General features: G+C 51.0%; 2 protein-coding genes and 1 long non-coding RNA gene across 4 annotated transcripts in view; 1 reads left to right on the forward strand and 2 right to left on the reverse strand.

Annotated features, from left to right (window-relative positions):
• MRPS6 (mitochondrial ribosomal protein S6) overlaps window positions 1–10,627 on the reverse strand; it is a 47,569-nt gene extending 36,942 nt beyond the window's left edge. Inside the window, exon 1 of the mRNA XM_064647145.1 lies at window positions 10,512–10,627. Coding sequence (XP_064503215.1) covers window positions 10,512–10,556 — 45 coding nt within the window. The 5' untranslated portion in view covers window positions 10,557–10,627. The remainder of the gene's footprint in view (window positions 1–10,511) is intronic.
• Window positions 1–23,712, reverse strand: part of SLC5A3 (solute carrier family 5 member 3) — a 44,502-nt gene that overhangs the window by 11,917 nt on the left and 8,873 nt on the right. Inside the window, exon 1 of one of the 2 annotated variants that reach the window (XM_064647143.1) lies at window positions 10,512–10,645. The exons of the other annotated variant lie outside the window; for it this stretch is intronic. The gene's annotated coding sequence lies outside the window, so the exon portion shown is untranslated. Of the gene's footprint in view, window positions 1–10,511; window positions 10,646–23,712 lie in introns of those variants that run through there. 2 annotated transcript variants of the gene reach the window in all.
• LOC135410437 (uncharacterized) lies at window positions 10,902–21,826 on the forward strand. The gene is made up of 2 exons (XR_010428685.1): window positions 10,902–11,672; window positions 19,289–21,826. It is a non-coding gene; the product is annotated as an uncharacterized LOC135410437 (long non-coding RNA).

The raw sequence follows: 23,712 nt of genomic DNA on the forward strand, positions 1-23,712 counted from the left end.
CAGAGTTCAGCTCAGAAAGGTGGAAAGTTTTTCAGCAGCCGCTACAAATTGGCTGCACTGCCACGAAATTACAGCCCTGAAGTAGCTTCTTGTACCAGTTTCTTAGACCTAATTCCAAAATAACCCTGGAACTTTTTTTTTTGATTTTTTTTTTTTTTTTTTGGTGTTCATTAGGAAAATGAGACTCGTCCCTCTGAACTTTCAGCAAGTTTTGACCTCCAGTCTTACAAAGGACTTTGGAGATGCCCCATGTGAGTTTAATCTGGAGTTATTAGAACACTGAACATTGTGGCACTGACAGGGAAAATAAAAAAAATAAAAAGAGAGAGAGACAGAAAGACAGCTCTGCTGCCAAGGACTGGGAAGTTTTTTTTTTCCCCCCTAAGGCTGTTTTCTGGCTGGATCATATCAAAGGCACAAAACAATGTGCTTCCCTCTCGTCTGGAGATAGAGGCTGCAGCTCTGGGGAAACAATTCACATGTTTCTCCTCTTCTTTAAGGCAAAAAAAACCCCACCAAAAAACAACTCCCAAGCAATTCCCTGGAGAGGCATCAGATAATGTGAAGCAGACCCAGGGTGGGATTTTGAGGAGAAATTTGTAGGATTGTTTCAAAAGAAAACTTTCTCCACAGTGCTTTTCTAATAAAACAGGGGTTTGAAACATGCCAGGATCAAACTGCTCCAGCCCTAAAGCAACTATTTGTTCTCAGCTCAGTTGTCTTCTCGTTAGATGGGAAGTGTCTCAGTTCTTCCCTTTTTTCCTTCATCAATCCCAGTGTTTTCAGGGTTAATTGGAGGATGCAGAAGCCCAGGTATCACACAGCAGCACCAATATTGAGCAAATTCAATATTTAACTGTGTTCACAGACTTCAAAATAGTTCTCCTGGAAACAACATTTTCCCTCTCCACCTTCTTCAACGAGGAGCATTTCAACTCCTACCTGGAGCATTTCAACCCCTACCTGGAGCATTTCAACCCCTACCTGGAGCATTTCAACTCCTACCTGGAGCATTTCAACTCCTACCTGGAGCATTTCAACCCCTACCTGGAGCATTTCAACCCCTACCTGGAGCATTTCAACCCCTACCTGGAGCATTTCAACCCCTACCTGGAGCATTTCAACCCCTACCTGGAGCATTTCAGCTCCTACCTGGAGCATTTCAACTCCTACCTGGAGCATTTCAACTCCTACCTGGAGCATTTCAACTCCTACCTGGAGCATTTCTCCTACTGAACAACTCTCTTGCTTGGAAGAAACATGTCCAGATTATCAGGTTCAATACCTGCAGGGAAAATATTAACTCTCTCTCCCAGAAAAAAAAACAAATAAATAATAGAAGTCTCATGCCTTGAGTGGGGTCTGTACAACATCCAACCCCTGGAGTGTGTTGCCTGGACTCCTCACACTGCCACGGGCGCAGGAGGGAATTCCTACCTGTCCACAGGGCTCTCTGAAAAAAAATAAATCTGAGGAAAAATACAAAAAAAAAAAAAGAGGAAAAAGCTCTAGAACAGAAAAAAAAAAAATAAAAAAGGAGCACAAAAGCTCTTGGTGGAGTAAGTGATCCACAACAACTTATGTAGTCCATGCCCTTGAGAGAGCAGGGACCATCCTTGGCAGCTGCAAAACAACCCCCTCAACATCCAGGGCAGCAGTTTGAGGACTTTCCCTTGGAAAGCAGGAGCTGGGGCAGGAATCCCACCTGGGACACACAGGGGACGTTGTGGGAAGCAAGAGAGCTCAGAGGCAGAGGTTGAGCTCTCACATCTAATTAATAACCCCAGGGAAGGTCTGGAGGGGCAGTTCCAGCAGCTCAACAGGGTGAGGGAGGAGAGGAGCACGTTCACAAGTCACCTGGAGCTGATGAACCTGCCCGTGACACTGCTCTGCATCCTCACCCCCCAGCACTGCTGGGGCCTTGGAGGACAACTGCAGAAACCCCCACTGCCATCCCAGTCCTAACCCCCCACTGCCATCCCAGTCCTAACCCCCCACTGCCATCTCAGTCCTACACCCCCACTGCCAGCCCAGTCCTACACCCCCACTGCCAGCCCAGTCCTAAAGCCCCACTGCCAGCCCAGTCCTAAACCCCCACTGTCACCCCAGTCCTAAACCCCCACTGTCACCCCAGTCCTAAACCCCCACTGCCAGCCCAGTCCTACACCCCCACTGCCAGCCCAGTCCTAAACCCCCACTGCCTGCCCAGTCCTAAACCCCCACTGCCAGCCCAGTCCTACACCCCCACTGCTATCCCAGTCCTAAACCCCCACTGCCAGCCCAGTCCTAAACCCCCACTGCCAGCCCAGTCCTACACCCCCACTGTCACCCCAGTCCTAAACCCCCCCTGCCAGCCCAGTCCAACCTGAGGGGCAAGGTTCAAGCCAAAGGAGTTGTTACAAACACCTCAGGAACTTGGTTTTGCCTGGGGGGGTTCAGCCATCGCTCCAGTTCTGGGCTCCACCTCAGTGCAGCCCCCCAAAAAAGCAGCTTTTCCCACCATCAATTCTTCTCCATTCTTTTCTAAAGAACTGCTGAGGGAGACAGGAGAGAAGTGAGGAACCCCAGAGCAAAGGAAGCAGGGAACTGCCCTGCATCTGCCAGTCAGGGATGGCCCGGACAGGGGCCGATGGCAGAAGGAGCAGCTGGAGTGATGTGAGGCCAACGGAGGCTGAAGGGCCCTGGCACTGACACTGGCAGAGCAGGACATCAATTTAATTGTCACTTTGGGGGTTTTTTAACCATTTTGCCACCTATCCCAAGCTCAGACACCTATTTAGTGTCCCAAATCAAGGAGGGGAGAACAGGCAGGAGAAAGATGCTTCAACACTCCCCAAACACGAGAAGCCACAGTTCTGCTGAACTGCAAAACAGGAGGGAGAGGGGTTGTTTTCCAAGCCCTACAACACCAGCAGTGCCCCAAAGCCACTCCAGGCCACTGCCTGGGGCATTCCCACTGGGATGGTTTCCTTGGCCTTGAGTCAGCCCCCAGCACTCTGACAGGACTGACAGACTCCTTTGCTTCCACTGCTCCTCCCAAAACTCCAAACACCAGAAGGAGAAGGGGGGTAAGCTGGAGACAGAAGAAAGGAGGTAGAAAGTGCCTTTTTATTTGTTAAAATGCAGAGGTACCAGAAAGAAGGACTGTCTTCTCCATGCCCACCTAGACACAAGGTAGGATCTTACTCAGGTCTTAAGACTAATCAGCAGCTTAAGCTGGTCCTTCCACCCAGGAACTGAGAGCAAAAGAGGGCAGAGGGAACCCAGCAGGCACGTGGCCAACAGGAATTAAGGGCACAAAAGGGCAAGCAAGTCATTTTAAAGGAAGTGGGAAGGGGTTTCTCTTCCAGGGGATGGCAAAAACCCAGAAGATTCTGGGCTCAGGCAGCGTCCTGCAGGGTTTTCCCTGCCAGGTCAGCAGGTCAGGGCACACTCAGCTGGGAGGGGCAGAGGGACACTGAGCCCAAAGACTCCAATTCCTCCTCCTGGAGCTCATGGACACAAACACTGTCACTGCCACAGGCAGGAATTCATCTGCTGAATTACCTGGGCACGAGAGCAACAGCAAGAGAGTGAGGAAAACAAGACCAAATGTACAAGTGTTCGATTTTTGTAGTGGATTTGGGACCACTTTGGTTGTCTGGATGTAGAGACAAACCTCTAATAGTCACCTTATTAAAAGCACATATCAGGAAGTGCTGGAAAATCTCTGCCACTACTGAAGGTGCCCCTTCATTTCAGCTCAGAGCTGTGATTTCAGTCAGACTGCAGCTCAAAGCTGGGACTCAGCTGCTGGTTATCACAATTCAGCAGTAACTGCCACAATCCTAGCAAAAAAAAAATGGGATTTTACCCCATTTGAAGAGAATTTTGCCTTCAGAATTGACCTGGGGAATGAGAAAGAAGTGGTGCCATTGCCACTGGGTAAAATCCTAGGAAAGAATTCTTCCTAGAGGAATGAAAAAATAAAACCAGGCTGACCAAGCTTATTTAGGATTTCCCCAAGTTCCCCCCACATTTATGGCTGCCCACAACCTTTCCAAGACTATCAAGCATCACAAGTTTTATTGGAAGGTGAGACAGAAGTTCAGGAGGAATTCATACTCCCAGGATTGGGGTTTGAGGCCCTCCAAGCTTCCTCTTGCAACACTTCTGATCCTTCTTGGAGATCTTAAGGCAGCAAAACAAGGGTTACATGAAGTTATGTTGGCTATAAAACAATTGGTGCTATTCTACATCAGGCTTTGTAATTATCTGTATTAAAAGCCACCAAACCCTGATTTATTTTTCTAAAGGTCTCAGACACATCAACTCCACTGCACACATTCCCCTCCACGTGTACCTTGATTTTTAACTATCATTCCTTAGATATTTGCATCACTGGACACAAGGACTGGCTTGGAAATGGACAAACCAGGATTAAAAAACCAGCAGAACAACAGTTCCTGTGCAGTTGCTGCCCCTTCCTTTACACCATCTACTCCTTTCCTGCCCTTCTCCTCCCCAAGGTGAGTTTTTCTTCAGGATCTCATTTCTAGCCCCAGTATTTGCACTGGAGCTCCCACAGTGCAAGTCCTTCACCTGCACCTTGCACACATTTACTTCCCATCTTTCCTGGTCTGTATCTACATAATTAATTACACTTGGCATCTCTCCCCTTGCTTTTATTTCCCCTCCCTTTCACCTTCTTTTCAGCTCATCCACAGGATGGACACTGGAGAATATTTTGGGATGGAAGGGACCTTAAAGATCATCCCATTTCCCCCCCTGCCATGGGCAGGGACACCTTCCACCAGCCCAGGCTGCTCCAACCTGGCCTGGGACACTTCCAGGGATCCAGGGGCAGCCACAGCTTCTCTGGGCAGGGATTAAAAAAGCAGGATAATCAATAATCAAGTGCCAACAAAGCAATTTTGGGGTGGAAATTGCCAGTGTTACAGCTCTGGAACAAGGGAACTGGGGAAATCAGGATGTGTAAAGAGAGCAAGAACTTCCATCATTACACAATAGGTTTGAAAGATTAGAAAAAACACACACACACATAAGCTGAATTAACAGCTTATTCTTAGTGATGTAGTAGGTAATTTTTTTTTTAAAGGAGTCAGTCACTTCTGAGAGGTTTTACAACAGGGGAGAGCAGCAATGGTATTTTAGCACAACTCTGCTTTTTCAAGAGTTAAAGGACAGACAGTCTGAAGTTTCTGAGCATCTCCCTGTTCACACACACAACAAATGCACAGAACACACAGACACAGTGACCACACCAGGAGGGAAACACACCCGAGAGGAAAAGCACATTGCTGAGGGAACAGGGGCAAAGAGAGGTTGTATCCTAAATCCCACCAGTCCTACCCCCTGGAAAGGGACTAAATATTCCCATGGAATCCTGCCAGATCCAGCACGGGCCTGCCCCAAATCCTGCCTCAGCACTCAGGGTGGGGAACAAGAAATGCTGTTTTACACCCTCACACTGCAGGCTGCAAACCAGGAGGCTCCTGAGCCCCTTATCCTGGCCATAAACTCACCCCGGCCAACCTTCCAAACTCACCTCCATAGCAAGTCTCTGCCACAAACTTAAACCAGGTTTAAACTTAAACCAGGCTTAGAATAATCCTCCCACACCTGGCAAAAACCCCAGGCTTGACCATGGTCCTTTTTTGAGACTGCAAATGGCAAACATGGGGCAGGAGGGGATCGTTCCCAAAGGCTGCCTGCATCACCCCACCCCAAAATCCAGTGATTCCTATGGAATGCTGAAGGCAGACAACAGAAAGCTGCCTCCTCCAGGAGCGTCAGCACCACATCTTGTTGTTTTCCAAGCTTGTCTTTTAGTCCTGAGTCTTTGGTCTTCTCTCCAGCACCACTGGATCCTTCCCTGTCAGCGAAGAGCCTTCTAAAAATGTCAGTGGAATTAGAGGGAAACTTTTGGGTAATTTTAACCTGCTCAGCGGGGAAGGGGGGATGGGCAAAATTCCACCCTAACAACAGGTGGGTTCACCAGAAAGGAAAGAAAATAAAACCAGTATCTTCCTGCTTCCTTCTCCCCCCTCCCTCCTGGCAACTAAGACATCAAAAGCCCAACTGCTGCTGCTGCCCACACAGCAATTAAGTTTAATAGTCAAGATGTCAAGCAACACCACTGCCCAGTTCCTTTGGCTTTCCTGAAATAGCTGCCAATCTCCAGGTAGGGAATTTCTGAGACATGGCAACCCACTCCAAAGGCAACAAACACGCTGAAGGCGAGTTCTGTTGTGTGGACAGGCCTGTGAAAATGAGAGCCCACATTCAGGGCAGGATTGTTATTAATTGAGGTTATTTGGAGGCATCCAAGGCCAAGCTGGACTGGGTTTGGAGCAACCTGGGCTAGTGGTTCCATGGCAGGGGGTGGAACAAGATGGGCTTTAAGGTCCCTTCCAACCCAAACCAATCTGGGATTGCAGAGGTGGGTGGATGTGTCTCCTAGTCCAGGTATTTGCTGAAACAAGGTAATTTAATTAGGTTTTAGACTATGTACTATATTGTGCTTTTATCCTTTGCTACAGGTGAAGTGATATAGTACACAGATATAACAGTGCTAATAAAATATTGATGAGCTTCCTCCTTTATAGTGAAATGCTCTGAAATAGGAATTATTTGCAAAACTGTTTATTCAGCTCAGTTCCAGTTCCAAAGCTGATCTGAAGATGGGTGTCCCTGTGCTCTGGTCTGGTAGACAAGGTGGTCATCAAAGGTTGCACTTGATCATCTTGGAGAGCTTTTCCAACCTAAACTGGGATTCTGGGATTCCCAGCTTGGTAGAGATGGGAACCCCCCCCATGCTGTGCCTGTCCTGGGGTCCCAGGGTGCCCAATTCCCAGGGAGGGTCTGGCATTGCCACCCTGAGGTCACTCAGCAAAAGAGCACCAGAGCAACAGGGGAGCCACTTCCAGCTCTTCCTTCCTTCCCTTTTCCCCCCTCACTTCCTTTCCTGGCCTCTCCAGGGAGTTCCAGCAGGAAGGGGAAGCCTCCCTGAAGAACTCTGCTGTCTCCAGCAAGCCACAGCTCCTGCTCCCTCACCAGTGGGTCACTGCCCTGCCCTGCTCCAGGTCCTGCTCTGCCAAAGACAACTGCTGGGAGAAAATTAGGAATAACTGGAAACTAATCTTTAGGGCTGAACAGGAAAGTTCAGGCAATGAACAGCTGTCTTCCCCACCACTGCTCTGCCTCAGGCTCCTGGGGGCAGGTAAAGTGCTGTCTGCAGACACGACCCACAGGGACTTGATGATCCCTGGAAGGACTCAGTGATCCCTGGGGCTCCCTTCCAGCTCAGCATATTCTGGGATTCCATGACTGAGAACAGTAGGAAACAGGAGACAAACCTGCCCTCGAGCTCCCCAAGCTCACCTTATTGTTTGTTATTTGCACATTCAAGTGGAGAAAACAACACACGTGGCTAAAATTCACCATTTCCACCCCGAGTTCCTGTCGCTTCATTGACCTCAAACCCTCCTTTTCCCCAAAGCATCTCCTCCAGATCCTCACACACACACAAACCCAGCCCCTTCCTCTTCAAATCCAGCCATACCACGGGAGTACCAGCTTTATTTATTTATTTTCAGGCTGCTTTTAGGGTTTTTTATTATTGTTTTCCTAAGAGTCACTGGCTGACGATGAAAGACTCTAATATTTACAAATATGTTGCTTCTACTGCGATCTGTTACCTCACAAATGAGGACAGAGAAGGGCTGCTCAGCTCTGAGTTCAGCATAAAGTCAGGAGTGTTTGTGGAAAGTACATGCAGACAACCAGTGACAGGGCTGCAAACTGAAATTTTCCCCTCTTGTCCCCCCCCAGCCCCAAAGGGTTGTGTTTTTAAGGCATGAAAGGAAAGTAAAAGAGGCTTTGAGGAGTCAAGACATGAGGAGACACAGGAACATCAGGGGTTGTGCTGGTCAGCACCAGGGTTTAAAGCAACAAAAAAGGAACTGGAGGGGTTTATTCTGCCCAGATCTATGAGAATACCGAGGTAACTATTAAAAAAAACCAGCTGTGGGTGGGGAAAACCCCAGAGAAGCACCAAATTTGCCACGGGAAAGAGGCAGGAAGGACTAGAAGGCTGAGGTTTGCACTCGGGGAGCTCAGAGAAGTTAAGGGCAAGCCAAGAAAGCCAAGTGGCAAAGGTTTGCTGGTTTTTTTGGGAGGCAGGGGAGCTGTCACAGGTGAGGAAGGACATCACAGACACCAGGAGGAGAGTCAGCACTTGCTCAGACTAAAGTGGCACCAGGACATGCAGCCCCTCTGCCAGGGCAGGACAGGGAACACCTGCCCAGGGGCTCCACCAGGAAGGGGGGAAAAAGCAATGTATTATTCAGGATTGTGTGTGACCCCCCCAACTTCTACAGGAAGGAACTCTGTAGTCAACCCACTACTTCAGACTGCTTTGTCAGCCCCCTATTTTGACTAATTTAAGTTAGTATTACAGTCAGGATGGCAGGGCTCCTCAGAGCAACCCCCCTGCCAGGATTCAGCAGCACCATGTGGCATAAAACCACTAGAGAAATATTTTTCCGAGTGTTCTCGTGCCACAAGAAAGGCAGGAGCAGCAAAGTACTGGAACACACACACACAAAAAAAAAAAATCACCCAGATCTGGTGTGCTGTCAACAGCACAAAAATAGCAGCACCTAGAGACAGACTCCACTAGTTATACCAAGGGGAGGTTAAAAACAGCACACCTGAACCCAAACTTCAGGGGTTTAACATATCACAGAGCTAAAAAAAAAAAACAAACAACACCTGAAGGTGCATCTATCTGGAAAGAACATGCTGGAGAGTCAAACTTCAAAGAGGCAAAGGTTGCAGATGTTAAATCCCGAGTGCATCCGTGCCCATTAGAAGCATCTTAGGGCTAAAAGCTCATCCTGCATCCCCGTGCCCAGATCCTGGAAACCAAAGGTCCTTTCCAGCAGAGAGCACTCCGTGGCATCCTTTCAGAGAAGTCAGTTTATTCCTGCCTCGGTATTATGTCAGATTTGCTACGCTTTCCTGCCCTGCATTTTCGAGTGCCTGCACGGCTTAAAGCATCTCCCACACGAACGGCACGGCTCTAAAAGCATCTCTGGCTCATCCAGCGATGGGGAGGGGGAAAAAGAAAAAACACACGGAAAAGAAAATTACACGTTGACAACCGAGCCAAAAAGCAGCGTTTTTTTTTCCCCCCGGAGTGAAGGCTGCTCTGAGGTGGTGCAGCAATGTCACCCGCGTTTTAAATTGCTGCTGGGTTTCTCCACTAGAGGACTCAGGTGAGATGTTTCTACTACGGCTTCTGCAGTTAAACCACGGGGTAAAAAAAAAAAAAAAAAATGAAAAAGAGAAAAAAAAAAAAAAGCCAAGCCAACGCTGACATGTGGCTGGTCCATGTAAAATGAATGGAAATGTACTAGTGCATGCGGCACATCCAGACGTGCTCCCAGAACTCCCAGAGAAACGCAGGGATGATGTTTAGCTCCCGCTGCTCCACGGCAAATCTACGTGTGTGTTACAAGTGAAGGTTAAATCCAAGACTATGTCTCCACGCTGGGCTGGATCAGAGGGTTCCAGCCTAACACAAGCGCTACATTCCAACACCAGCACTGCACATTAAGCTGGAAAGTAGCAGATAAACAAAGGCTATAGAAGGTACTAGAGAAGGGCCAGTATCACCTCTGATTTCCCAAATAAACCCTCCATCTCCGCGGAGCTGTCCCTATTTTATTATTATTATTATTATTTTTACACACATGCACACGAGTGTGTCCCCCCCACCACCACTACCACACATTGACTCAGCTCTTGTAGAACAGCGAGAGCATCTGAACCGAGCTCCCAGCGCGGCTTTATCACCGCTCGGCCAAAAACCAGCGCCAACGGTCCGTGGCGACACCGAGGAGCCCCTGGCACGGGCGATACGGCGCCGTATCGGCCCCGCTCAACTGGTGCCGGCAACGGCAGCAGGAAAAACCCATCCCCGGCTGCTGCTTCCCCGGCACCGGGAGCCGCAGGGATCAACCCACGGCCCCCCGGAGGAAAAGGGACCCGGGGCCGGGGGTGCTGCGGCCCCGCGAGGTGCCCGCGGCAGGTGATGGAGAAGCGCTGGGAGAGGGCGGGCGGTGGATGTGGAGGGGCGCGGGAAGGGCCGAGTTCACCTGCACCGGGCGGGGGGGCGAGGAAGGAGAAACGCATCCACGCCGCCGAGCCGGGGATCTCCTTACCTGCGGAGCAGAGGGGAAGGGGGGGGAAGGGGACTGCGGCTCTCGGGAAGCAACTCGGCAAACTCTGCAAGGGCGCGGGGAGGGAAGGGAAAATGAGGAAGGGGGGAAGAGGGCACGGAGGGACACACGGGGAGCCCGCGGAGCGCTGCGACAGCGCCGGGGGAGGGCGGGCACGGCCGGCCGGGCCACGCGGGGACACCGGGGGACATCGGGGGACATCGGGGGGTCTGCCAGGGCCCACCTGCCTCCCTCCCTGCCTCCCGTCTCCTCTCCCTCACTCACCCTCTGCATGGCTTTCAGGATCAAAGCCAGTTCATAGCGGGGCATCTTAGAGCCGCTGGCGGCGGGAGGCGCGGGGGGCACAGGGCGGGGAGGAGGGGGCTGCGGCGCTGCCGGACAGCAGGAGGAGGAGGAGGAGGAGGAGGAGGAGAGGGAGGAGGGAAGAGGAGGAGGAGGAAGGCGCGTTCCCGGGCTCCTTCCCGCGCGGTCGGTCCCTGCACAGACACCCGGGCGGGCAGGCGCGGCTTAAAGGGCGCCGGCGCTGCGCAGGCTCGGCCCAACCCGCGCCAAGCGCCGCCTCCGCCCGACCGGCCCCGGGGGGGCCCGGGGGCTGCCCCGCGTCCCGGGGAGGGGGGGGCGGCGGCCGCGGGCACCGGACCCCCCGGGCCGGACCCCGCCGCCCTCCCCCCGCGGGGCCCGGGGCCAGCGCCCGCCCCCCGCGCCCGCCGCCGCCGCTGCAGGGAGTGGAAATTTCCACGGCGCCCGCCCGCCCCCCGCGCTCCCCCCTCGCGCAGCCCCGAGCCCGCCGTGGCGCGGGGGGGGCGGCCGGGCCGGCCCGTGAGGGGCTGCGAGGGGCCGGGCCGGGGGCGGCAACCCCGGACCCGCCGCGGAGTCCCCGGGGCGGGCGGAGCGGGCCGGGGTCGGGGGGCCGTGCCGGTCACCCCGCGCCATCCCCCGGGCACGGACACGGACACCTCCCGCCGCGCAGGGATGCGCCCAGCCCGCTCTGACCTGGGGTCTTCCAGAACCTTCCCCCGTCCCCGGGGCGCCTCAGCGCGCACCCGGTCGCGTCCGTTGGGCGGAGGTGCCTGAGCCTGTGGGATCACAGAGGATCCCGAGTTGGGAAGGACCCGCGGGGATCGTCGGGTCCGGCTCCTGGTCCTGCACGGGACACCCCAAAGTCTTCCCCTGTCCAAACCCTCCTGGAGCTCTGGCAGCCTCGGGGCCGTGCCCACCGCCCTGGGGAGCCTGGGCAGTGCCCACCACCGCCCGGCGCTCCGGTGGGTGCCGGACCCGAGGTTGGCCTTGGTGCCGGGTCCTCCCGACCAGGGAGGTTCTGGACAAACCCTTCCCAGCTGGGCACACACCCTTGGCATTGTCCTCAGACCCCAAGGTCAGTGACAGATCCCCTCTGTCAGCAGCACGTCCGACACCAGTGTACAAGTTTCGAGCTGGCTTCCTGCCAAGTCCCCCGAAACTTGACAACAAGGACCCGCCTCCCAGAGAGGGAAAAGAAGAAAAACCAAGCAGCCAAAGCTATAGCAAAAAATATGTATATATATATATATGTATATTTATATATAAGACAGATACACGAAAGGGGAATACCACACACCAGGGGGGGAAGGGGGGGGGGGGGGGGGGAGGAAAAAAAGGAGAAGGACAAAAAGGGGCAAGGACCGAACAAGTCAAACAGCCAGTCGAAGGCAAACTAGCAAGAATCTCACCACTTCCCTTCGAACAGGCAGGATGGCCAGACACGGTCCTTGGCTCTCCCCTCACGCGTGGCAGATAACGGCAGTCACTGTAGGCCTCGGCTCCAGATAAGCCCAACCGAAACAGGGACCCACCGTTCTCGAACCTCGCCGGAGAGGAAAGAGGGCGAACTCTCCTATCAATGCCTTATTTATACCCTGGGTTACGTAAAGGAATAGCATGGAATACTTCCTTGGTCACCTTCCTAGTTCCTTCCTGGTTACAAGCTGGTTTCCAGGAAGGCCTAGACTGAAACCATCACATTCTCCACCCCTTATTCCATACTATTTCTTTACGTAACACCTGTATATTGTGTTTGTCTCTATCCCGTACATATACACATATATATATATAGTCCATGTTTATTTTTTCTCGAAGGTTGTCGTCTGTCATTGAAGATCAGCACCACCAGCAACTCGATTTGTGTTCTTGGCCCTTTCGTCATAATCACAGTTCCGGTTTAGGGCTGGCTCATTGGTTTGGGCTGTGTCATCATCGGCCATCCTTAGATTCTCGTATCAGCTTTGTTTGGGTCTCTCTTTTTTTCTTTTCCGTCTGGTGTCTGGTCTCCTGTAAAATACAACTCAAGGCACAGAATTAGTTTTTTCCCAGGCTTAGGTTTCCTTGAGGCACACATTGGACCTCTCCATCCTTCCTCATAACCCACCAAGTATATCCAGGCCCTTGAGCAAAGACAATCCCACGAATGGGTTTGTCTTGGCCTGAGGGAGGAGTGATCCAAACGGCCTTACCTAACATACCTTTTAGATGGATCGCTGGAACTTTGTCTCCATCTACAGTGTGGAGGGACTCTGCTTGGGCAGGACCAGCTCGGTTGACAGAGCCTCGGGTGTTGACTAGCCAGGTGGCCTTGGCTAAATTCTTGTCCCAATTTTTGTAAGTTCCCCCACCTAGTGCCTTTAGAGTCGTCTTCAACAGTCCATTACACCTTTCTACTTTTCCTGCAGCAGGTGCATGATATGGAATGTGATATACCCATTCAATACCATGCTCCTGTGCCCAAGTGGCCACTAGACTGTTTTTGAAATGAGTCCCGTTGTCTGACTCAATTCGCTCTGGAGTGCCATGTCTCCACAGGACCTGCTTCTCAAGGCCTAGGATGGTGTTTCGGGCTGTTGCATGCGGTACCGAATATGTTTCTAACCATCCGGTGGTTGCTTCCACCATGGTAAGCACATAGCGTTTACCTTGGTGGGTCTGTGGCAATGTGATGTAATCAATCTGCCAGGCCTCTCCATACTTATACTTCTCCCAACGTCCACCATACCACAGGGGCTTCAGTCTTTTCGCCTGCTTAATAGCGGCACAGGTCTCGCAATCATGGATAACTTCAGAAATGATATCCATGGTTAAATCCACCCCTCGGTCTCGTGCCCATCTGTGAGTGGCATCTCGGCCTTGATGACCGGAAGCATCATGGGCCCATCGAGCCAGAAACAGCTCTCCCTTCTGCTGCCAGTCTAGGTCTACTTGTGACACCCCTATCTGTGCAGCTCGGTCCGCTTCTCTGTTGTTATTATGTTCTTCATTAGCTTGCTTCTTGGACACATGGGCATCTACATGGTGGACTCTCACATTCAGACTCTTCGCTCTGGCAGCGATGTCCTGCCACAAGTCAGCAGCCCAGATGGGTTTTCCTCCACGCCTCCAGTTCATCTTCTTCCATCGGTCTAACCATCCCCATAGAGCATTGGCTATCATCCACGAGTCTGTGTAGAGGTAGAGTCTCGGCCATCCTTCTCGTTCGGCGATGTCCAGGGCCAATTGGACGGCTTTGAGCTCTGCAAATTGACTCGACCCGCCTTGACCCTCAGTAGCTTCTGCCACTCGTCGGGTGGGACTCCAAACGGCTGCTTTCCACTTCCGGTTCCTTCCTACAATACGGCAAGAACCATCAGTGAAAAGGGCATAACACCTTTCTTCATCTGGCAGCTGATCAAATGGCGGAGCTTCTTCAGCTCGGCTGACTGGCTCTTCTTCTTCTTCTGCCAGACTGAAGTTCCCACCTTCAGGCCAATTTGTGATAACCTCCAGAATTCCAGGGCGATTTGAGCTTCCCAATCGTACACGCTGCGTAATCAAGGCTATCCACTTGCTCCATGTGGCATCAGTGGCATGATGCGTAGGGGGTACCTTCCCTTTGAACATCCAGCTCAAGACTGGTAATCGGGGTGCCAGGAAGAGCTGTGCTTCAGTACCAATTACCTCTGTAGCTGCTCGTATACCTTCATACGCCGCTAAGATTTCCTTTTCCACAGGGGTGTAATTAGCCTCAGAACCTCTGTAGCTCCGGCTCCAGAAACCCAGTGGTCGCCCTCTTGTCTCGCCAGGCACCTTTTGCCAGAGGCTCCAGGAGGGACCTTTATCTCCAGCTGCAGAGTAGAGTACATTCTTTACATCTGGTCCCGTTCTAACTGGTCCAAGAGCCACGGCATGTGCAATTTCTTGCTTGATCTGCCTGAAAGCTTGTTGTTGCTCAGGACCCCACTGGAAGTTGTTCTTTTTACGGGTCACAAAGTAAAGAGGGCTCACAATCTGACTGTATTCTGGGATATGCATCCTCCAGAAACCTATTGCTCCCAGAAAAGCTTGGGTTTCTTTCTTGTTTGTGGGGGGAGCCATTGCTACAATCTTGTTGATTATGTCTGTTGGTATCTGGCGTCGTCCATCTTGCCATTTCACCCCTAGGAATTGGATCTCTCGGGCAGGTCCCTTGACTTTGCTCTTCTTGATAGCGAAACCGGCCTCGAGGAGAATCTGGATGATCGTCTGTCCTTTTTTGAAAACTTCTTCTGCTGTATCCCCCCATACAATGATGTCATCGATGTACTGGATGTGTTCGGGAGCCTTACCCTTCTCTAGTGTGGCCTGGATCAGTCCATGGCAGATGGTTGGACTGTGTTTCCACCCCTGGGGCAGTCGATTCCAGGTGTATTGAATGCCCCTCCAGGTGAAAGCAAACTGTGGCCTGCACTCTGCCGCTAAGGGAATGGAGAAAAACGCGTTGGCTATGTCGATGGTGGCGTACCACTTTGCTGTCTTGGACTCCAACTCGTATTGGAGCTCCAACATATCTGGCACGGCAGCACTCAACGGTGGCGTAACTTCATTTAAGCCACGATAGTCCACAGTCAGTCTCCACTCTCCATCGGATTTACGCACAGGCCAGATGGGGCTGTTGAAGGGTGAATGGGTTCTGCTGACCACCCCTTGGCTCTCCAACTTCCGGATCATTTTGTGGATAGGGATCACAGCATCTCGGTTTGTCCGATACTGCCGTCTGTGCACAGTTGTTGTGGCTATTGGCACTTCTTGATCTTTAACTTGCAGTAATCCTACAATGGAAGGGTCTTCTGAGAGGCCAGGAAGGGCAGACAATTGCTTGGACTCCTCTTCAATCACCGAGGCTATACCAAAAGCCCACCGGTACCCTTTCGGGTCCTTGAAGTATCCTCTCCTTAAGTAGTCCATACCAAGGATGCTAGGGGCTTCTGGCCCCGTCACAATGGGACGCTTTTCCCATTGGTCTCCCGTCAAGCTCATGTCTGCCTCTACCACTGACAATTCTTGAGACCCTCCGGTCACTCCAGAAATAGTAACAGTCTCGGTACTCTTATACTCCGAAGGCATTACAGTACACTGGGCTCCAGTATCTATCAAGGCCTGGTATCTCTGAGGATCCGATGTGCCAGGCCATCGAACCCACACAGCCCAGTAAACTCGGTTATCTTCTTGGTCCCTCTCCTTCTCCTGGCAGAAGGCAGGGCCCCTCTACTGGTCTTGATCAGAGCATTCGTCGTCAGAGTTTGACTTTGACTTCTTAGACTTTTTACCATTGTCGAAGCGGACCTCCATCTTCTCGTGTTTCGGCGATCGCAGTTTCTTTTCTAAGAAATCTCCGTCTACTACATAGACAACTTTCTTGTTAGTCTTCTTTCGCTTCAGCTCCCTCACTCTAGCTTCAAGCTTAAAAGTGGGTTCACCATCCCACTTCTTCATGTTTTCTCCTTTACTACGAAGGTATGCCCATAGTTGGTTACGTGGCCAACGCTTAGAGTTCTCTTTCCTTTGACTTGTGAATGACAGGGACCGTGAGCGAGATCGAGACCAGGATCGAGGTCTAGGCCGAGGTCGTCTTTGTCGGTCCCGCCATGATCTTCCCATTGGCCTTTCCTGGTAATCTCTATACCTTCTGTCCTCTCTTTCTCTAAGGTCGTCCTCATATCTGGAATATTCATAATCTCTCTCCATTCTTTCCCTATCATAGGGGTGTCGGTATAGAGGGTCGAAGGGGTCTTCCAGATTTTCCTCTATGCTCCTCATCCAAGCACACATGGTGTCCACACTTGGTTCATCCATCTTTGGATGATATGCGGTTATCAAGCAATACCTATATGGTTTAGGGGCACCTTGAATTACCTTCTTCCACATTGGTTGTGTGCAAGGAACATTCTCGGGAACTTGGATGTCATAATATTCTGGATCAGAGTAGACAATTTCCTGCATGGCCAATTCCCGCAGGTATTGGATGCCTTCTTCCGCAGTCCTCCACCTTCTCGAAGAACTCTTGAGGGACTCCTTAAACGGGTATTTCGCCCTCACAGCATGAAGAATTCGGAGCCAAAGACTGGATGCCGTTTTCTCCCTTCCCATTTCTTGTTCTATCTTAGGGTCTCGGGCAATGGATCCCAGTTGTCGTGCTTCATCACCTTCAATTATGTGACTATCAGCTCCCTTGTCCCAGCATCGCACCAGCCAGGCGAGGATTTGTTCACCAGGCAAGCGCATATAATCTCTCCGTAAATCTCTAAGCTCTCTTGTGGTCAGTGATTGTATAATTTCGCTTTCTCGCATTATTTCTTGTCCATCTCTCCCACGTAGAATCTTTTCTACCTCCCTCTTTACTCTTCCGCTCTTACGTGGAACCGCTCCTGCCTCCTCCCTGTATCTCTCACGTGGAGATGGAGACTGGGCATGCCATGGGGATAAGCTTCTATGTTGTTCATGGCGTGGAGATGGACTTCTACGCCGTTCATACCGTGGGGACGGACTCCTACGTCGTTCACGCCGCGGAGATGAACTTCTACGTCGTTCACGCCGTGGAGATGGACTTCTACGTCGTTCACGCCGTGGAGATGGACTTCTACGTCGTTCACGCCGTGGAGATGGACTTCTACGTCGTTCACGATACCCAGCCGGTGGAGGTAGCGAGTAGTCTCTCGGGTGCCAAGATAAGGGCTTCTTCCAATCATCCACACCTCCAAGAGAAGGTTGGGTCTGGAGGGGTAGAGATAATTCCCCCTCCAATTGAGGGGGATGCTTTGGCTCCTTCTTTGCGTCCTTTGTAACACTGAATTTGTAGTCAGGATATAAATCATCAAGCGACAATATACCACCGGCCATTTGTGCTGTTGCTTTCTTTTCTCTTGGTGCTGTTCTGTATTCCTTTGGGCGTGCCCCTAGTTCTTTTGGACGTGCTCCTTCCCGTGTAGCCGTTTCTTCCTCTCTGGTAGCTGCTTCTTCTCTTCCAATCGCTCCTTCCTCAGTCACAACCACTTCTTCCTCTCTCGCAGTCGCGCCTTCATCACTTGCTGTTGCTCCTTCTCCCATTGCTGCCGCTCCTTCGTTCACTACATCCTCTGTTCCTTCTTCTTCTTCTTCTCTTTCTTCTGTGCGTTCTGGTTGCGGAGATGGGTCCGTAAGTTCCTCGATCTCCCTTACCCACGTCTTCTTCTTCTTTATAGGGGCAATGATGATCTTCCGGTTCTTAGCTTGAGTCCCGGTTCTAGTGGACTTAGTAGAAATGTCATTGACTTCAAGTTGTGTTTGGACCCCAACTTCTGTGGACCTAATAGGGACATCACTGGTTTCAAGTGGCGTGGTTTGGGTCTCTGTGTCGACCTTAGCCCTCTGAAGGTGGTCTATGGCAGCTCGATAAGCATTAGCCAGGCCCCAGCACAAAGCGGAGAATTGCATATTCGGATCTTTGTAGGAAAAACACCCTTCTGCCAAACAGTGGGCCATCTCACCAGAATCAAACATTTGTTCTGGTGTGAACTCCCAATTAATGGGGGGTGACACACGTCCTACTAATCTACCGAAATCTCCCCAAGCTCCATGCCACCCGGGGACTGGCCTGTCTGCAGCCCTTTCCAAAGTTCCAGCGAATCCCTTTGAGGTGTGATCTTTCCTACAAGAGGGAGAGCAGCGGAACCCCATTCTTCCAAGTTTAAGGAGCACTTCCAGTACCTTTATCAATGACAGTACTGTTGCAATAAGATTTATATAGTAATTAGAGCCGATTTTAACCATGGGGATCTCCTTTACCAAACCTTCGATGTCAAAATTAAAGGATGGAAGCAATTCGTTCCATCCATCCTCAAGGTCTGGACGTCTCCCTATAGAGTAGCCTAACACAGGTGTAAAGACGGCTAGAATTATAAGACAAATTAATGAAATAGCCATTGCTTTTTGTTATGATTTCTTCTTGATCCCAAAACAAACTTTTGTTTTATATAAACAAAGTTTCCTTGGCTGTTTTCCCAGACTCTGGCAGTGTTCCCAGACCTGTTCCCAAAACAATAGATTGGCTTGCAAAACAACACCGAGCTTAGCTGTCTTCCTGGAAAATGTTTATCAAAACAAGCCAAACTTAACCAAAATATCCCACTTCTGACACCAAAAAATGTTGTACAAGTTTCGAGCTGGCTTCCTGCCAAGTCCCCCGAAACTTGACAACAAGGACCCGCCTCCCAGAGAGGGAAAAGAAGAAAAACCAAGCAGCCAAAGCTATAGCAAAAAATATGTATATATATATATATGTATATTTATATATAAGACAGATACACGAAAGGGGAATACCACACACCAGGGGGGGAAGGGGGGGGGGGGGGGGGGAGGAAAAAAAGGAGAAGGACAAAAAGGGGCAAGGACCGAACAAGTCAAACAGCCAGTCGAAGGCAAACTAGCAAGAATCTCACCACTTCCCTTCGAACAGGCAGGATGGCCAGACACGGTCCTTGGCTCTCCCCTCACGCGTGGCAGATAACGGCAGTCACTGTAGGCCTCGGCTCCAGATAAGCCCAACCGAAACAGGGACCCACCGTTCTCGAACCTCGCCGGAGAGGAAAGAGGGCGAACTCTCCTATCAATGCCTTATTTATACCCTGGGTTACGTAAAGGAATAGCATGGAATACTTCCTTGGTCACCTTCCTAGTTCCTTCCTGGTTACAAGCTGGTTTCCAGGAAGGCCTAGACTGAAACCATCACAACCAGCGTCCAGCTGGGGCTGTGCTGGAAGGTGCCCCCACCAAAGGAGGGGTTTGGGGGCTCTGAGGGTGCATCAGGCTTGTTTCGACACTTTTTCTCTCACCTGCAGCAGAGATTTGTCCCTCCAGAGGTATTCCCTGCCCTCGCAGAGCTACCGTGTGCCCAGGAGAGACAAGTTTCTGCCCAAGGTGTTGAAGCCCTCATTGCTTGGAAGTCCTCAGAAAAGAGGGATGAGAGAGCAGAGCCACCACGCTGTGGCCAAGGGGAAGCAGAGAAGGCAGCAGAACTCAACATTAAAAAACTTTAATGAACTCCCTGTGAAATCCCAGCCCATCCAGGGAGGCCTCACACCTCACCTGGGAACCCCACCCGTGCCCTTCCCATACCCAGGGTCGCTTGTTTTCGCTCTGCCTGCCCGGGAGTGGTACCACAGTCCCCGAAACAAATCCCCAGGGCAGGTTTTGCAAGCGGAAAACTTCTCCCAGCCCTTTCCATGGTGACTGGCAGCACAGCCAGCCCTGGCACCGCTGTGGGCCTTCCTCCCCTCGAGCAGCTGTGAGTTTGCAGTAGTTCCCAACACATCCTGTGCCTTACAGGCACGACAAGGCCTGTGGGAGTCCTGGGAGCTGCTTTGGGTTCTGCTACAAGATAAATTACCTGTGCGGAAGCGTTTCCACGTATTCCCAAACTTCCCCCCCCCCTCCCCGTGTTCAGGCACTAATTGCCAGGCAGCTGACAGGGATAATTTACTGCCTCTTGGTGCTCACCACGGCACGAACCCTCCCTGGGTTATTTTGCTTCCCTGGGTTATTTTGCTTCCTTTTTTTAAATCCAGTGTCTGGCCTGAGCTTCTTCCTCGTTCTGAACAGGGGCCTGGAGAGCTCCTGGTGAGGAAATGCAGGTGGGGGTTCCCAGTGGAGGTGGGAATGCCCAGGTATCCCAGCCATTCCCACCTTACAGGTGCACCTTGCCACACCTGAGCCACGCTGTTCTCTGTGTCACATTTGGAGCTGTGTCCTGGGCCAGGGGCAGAAAGGAGTGGGGAGAGCTCCAACTTCCACTTCTACCAGTGTTCTACCTCCTTAAAACACTCCTCTGCCACAAGAAAAGGAAACACATCCAATCCCTGTTCCTGAAGTCCTCTCTCGCACAGAACTTTATGCAAATCCCTCAGTCTATTTATTGAAATCTCCAGTGCTGCTTTCAAAAGCCAGTATTTGATTCTCAGTTGGATGTACATTTATATTCCCTGTTCAGACTCACTTCTGACCCCATTCCACGTGCAAGCCCCATAAATACACATCTGCCAACAAACCCCCACTTTTTGGGAATCCCACCCACAGCTTTACTTCAACACCGTGTCTCAAGACCCCAAAAACATAAGGCTGAGCCTGAGTCTCCCTTATAGCTATGATGGGATTTGCTCACTCAGGTACAAACACTTGTTCCTGGTTTAGTAGGTTTATTTATACATTAATACATATATTAATGGACACAGCCCTTGAGGACCCTCAGCAGGTATAAGCTCCCTGGAATCTCACAAGTTTCTTTTCCCTCAAAAAAACCACCCCCTAACCACAAGCATCCAAAGACTGTAGGAAACCCTCATTTAATATTTAAATGTCAAGGGTTAGAGAGGAAGGTCTGAACAACATGTAGTGGCCATGCCCTGAATGCTCAGTAGGGAGATGTAAACTCCCCTAATACAGATTTATTTCCTTTATTAAGTAACAAGTGTACACTTTTGACTTGCAAGGCTCATGCCATGACTTTTTCACGCTGGAATTTGGGAAAAGAGTCCTCTCTGCATCTCAGTGTCTTTCCCGTCCATCCCTGTGCCAGAGAGCAGCACAGAGAGTGTGGATGGATAATGTCACCCTTTCTAATAAAGCATGAGATTAAAATATGTCCTCATGCATCCAATTTGCATATGGAAATACAGAATCTATTCTTTGATAAAGCTGCTGGAAATGTTTTATGGTTGGAGCTGAGGGGGGTCGGGCTCTGCTGCCAGGGAACAAGGGACAGGAGGAGAGGGAACGGCCTCCAGCTGTGCCAGGGGAGGCTCAGGTTGGACAGGAGGAGGAATTTCCTGCTGGAAAGGGTGGTCAGGCACTGGCAGGGGCTGCCCAGGGAGGTTTGGAGTGCCCAGCCCTGGAGGTGTCCCAGGAAGGCCTGGCCGTGGCACTCAGTGCTCTGGGCTGGGGGACAAGGTGGGCATCGGGCACAGGGGGATCCATGGGCTGGGAGGGCTTTTCCAACCTCAGGGATCCTGGGATTCTATAAAAACATGTGATGCAATATCTCAGAGACTCCTGACAAAGAAGCTGGCCCAGCACAGCAGGGTAAAGGGGGAAAAGGAGGGAAGAAAGACACTTTTAAACCCTCAAAATGCCCAATAACAGCCTCTCTAACCACAACTCCTTCGGGCTCCTTTTGCAGCAGGTCCTGTGTGGGCCACAGAAAAGCCAGTTCTCTCCTCTTACTAAAAACTTTACTTTCTACCTACACTATGTTGCTCAACATCAAAATAAAATCAAAATTTATCACAGTTTTAGGACCAGGATGTTTCTTATCTTGAACTTCAGATCAGGAGGGATTTTTAGAGGCACCAGAAAACAGGGATTGCTTATGAAAAGGGAAATTACCCTGCCAGGTGAGGTTGGTTTGTGGCCTCTAGACGGGGGGATAGATACAGGTACAGGCCTGTTCTCCCTGGAGACCAGAGCAGGGACAAGAGAGAAGGAATGTGGAGGAGGTTGTGATGTGATGCTTTAAGCTGGGGCTGGGATTTCATGAGAGGATGTAAAAGAGAGGGTGAGGGGAAAGGGAGAGGTAAGAATGGATGGACAAAGGCTGGGATAGAGGAAGGGCAGACTTGAAGATTAGGACAGGGGAAGATGGGTCGTGGGAAGGTGAATGGGTTGTGCTAAAAAAGAACAGGAAAAATCATGTGTTTGTGTATCACTGGAGGCCACAAAGATGGTCAGAAGGCTGGAGCAGCTCTGCTGGGAGGAAAGGCTGGGAGAGCTGGGATTGTTCAGCTGGAGAAGAGAAGCTTTGGGGTGACCTGATTGTGGCCTTGCAGGGCCTGAAGGGACCCACAAGAAAGATGGAGAGAGACTATTTCCAAAGGAGGGAGTGACAGGACAAGGGGGAATGGCTTCCCACTGGAAAAAAATGTAGGTTTGGGTTAGATCTGAGGAAGGAATTCCTGGCTGGGAGGGTGGGGAGGCCCTGGCCCAGGTTGCCCAGAGAAGCTGTGGCTGCCCCTGGATCCCTGGAAGTGTCCAAGGCCAGGTTGGATGGGCCTTGGAGCAACCTGGGCTGGTGGAAGGTGTCCCTGCCCATGGCAGGGGGTGGCACTGGATGGGCTTTAAAGTCCCTTCCAACCCAAACCATTCCATTATTCCATGATCTGGTTTGTAGGCTCTCTTCAGGCACTGCCTTTAGGTCACCCCAAAGCTTCTCCTCTCCAGGCTGAACAATCCCAGCTCTCCCAGCCTTTCCTCCCAGCAGAGCTGCTCCAGCCCTGGGATCCTCCTGGTGCCTGCTCTGGCCTCTCTCCAGCAGCTCCATGTCCATCTGCAACAATAGGATGCTGCGGAAGGAGTTTTGGATTCTTTTTACAGTTCACTTTTTCAAAAGCTGGAGAATTGCAATGTAAAATGTAAAATCTGCTTCAAATGAGGAGTAGGTTGCAAAATCAATGCTCCATAATGAGGAGTGTTATTTCTCCTTCCTCTCATTTGCATAGGCACATGCAAAGTAGATAATTGCCTACTTCTCTTTCCATGGGATCTCTGCCACATTTATTTTGCAGGGTGGAGCAGCTCTGGAGCTGTGTCAGGATGACATAGTGGAGGAGGCTTCTGTCTACAGAAGTTTTTTTCCACATTTGTTTCATGAGACAGAAGATGAGCAGTGGATTTTCCCGGGATCATGTGAGAAAGGATGAGCTCTTGGTTAAACCAGCTGGGATTTGCCCCAGGACTGGATCCAGTCCCTCCTTGCACACATAGTTCTTGTGTGATGCTGCACAAGGCAGTTAAACCACATTTCTTGCAGGTGGCCACGAATTTCATGCTCCTGTTTCTGAGGATCAGAATTGACATTTTGTGGTCTCATTTGCAGAAGTGTTGAATGACCCCAGATGGAACTGAATTCAGCTGGTGCTAAACAAGTGAAATGCTCTGAATGAAGAACGTAAGAACTTCTCAGAATATTCACTGGAACTTTGAATTGTCTCAAACCAAACAACTGGAATCTACACATCCTTAAACCACAGGTGATTCCAAGCCAAGCCCATCCCAAAAACATCACACCCAAGAGGCAACAAAATGTGTTTATGGCTGGTGATTCTTTGCTGTGGAAAGGGGAGGAAGAGGCATCTTTCTGCTGCTCATCCTGATCCTCCACAAAGTGTCTTGTCCACCA

Source organism: Pseudopipra pipra, chromosome 2, assembly GCF_036250125.1.
Source record: "Pseudopipra pipra isolate bDixPip1 chromosome 2, bDixPip1.hap1, whole genome shotgun sequence".
In the NCBI taxonomy this organism is placed as follows: domain Eukaryota; kingdom Metazoa; phylum Chordata; class Aves; order Passeriformes; family Pipridae; genus Pseudopipra; species Pseudopipra pipra.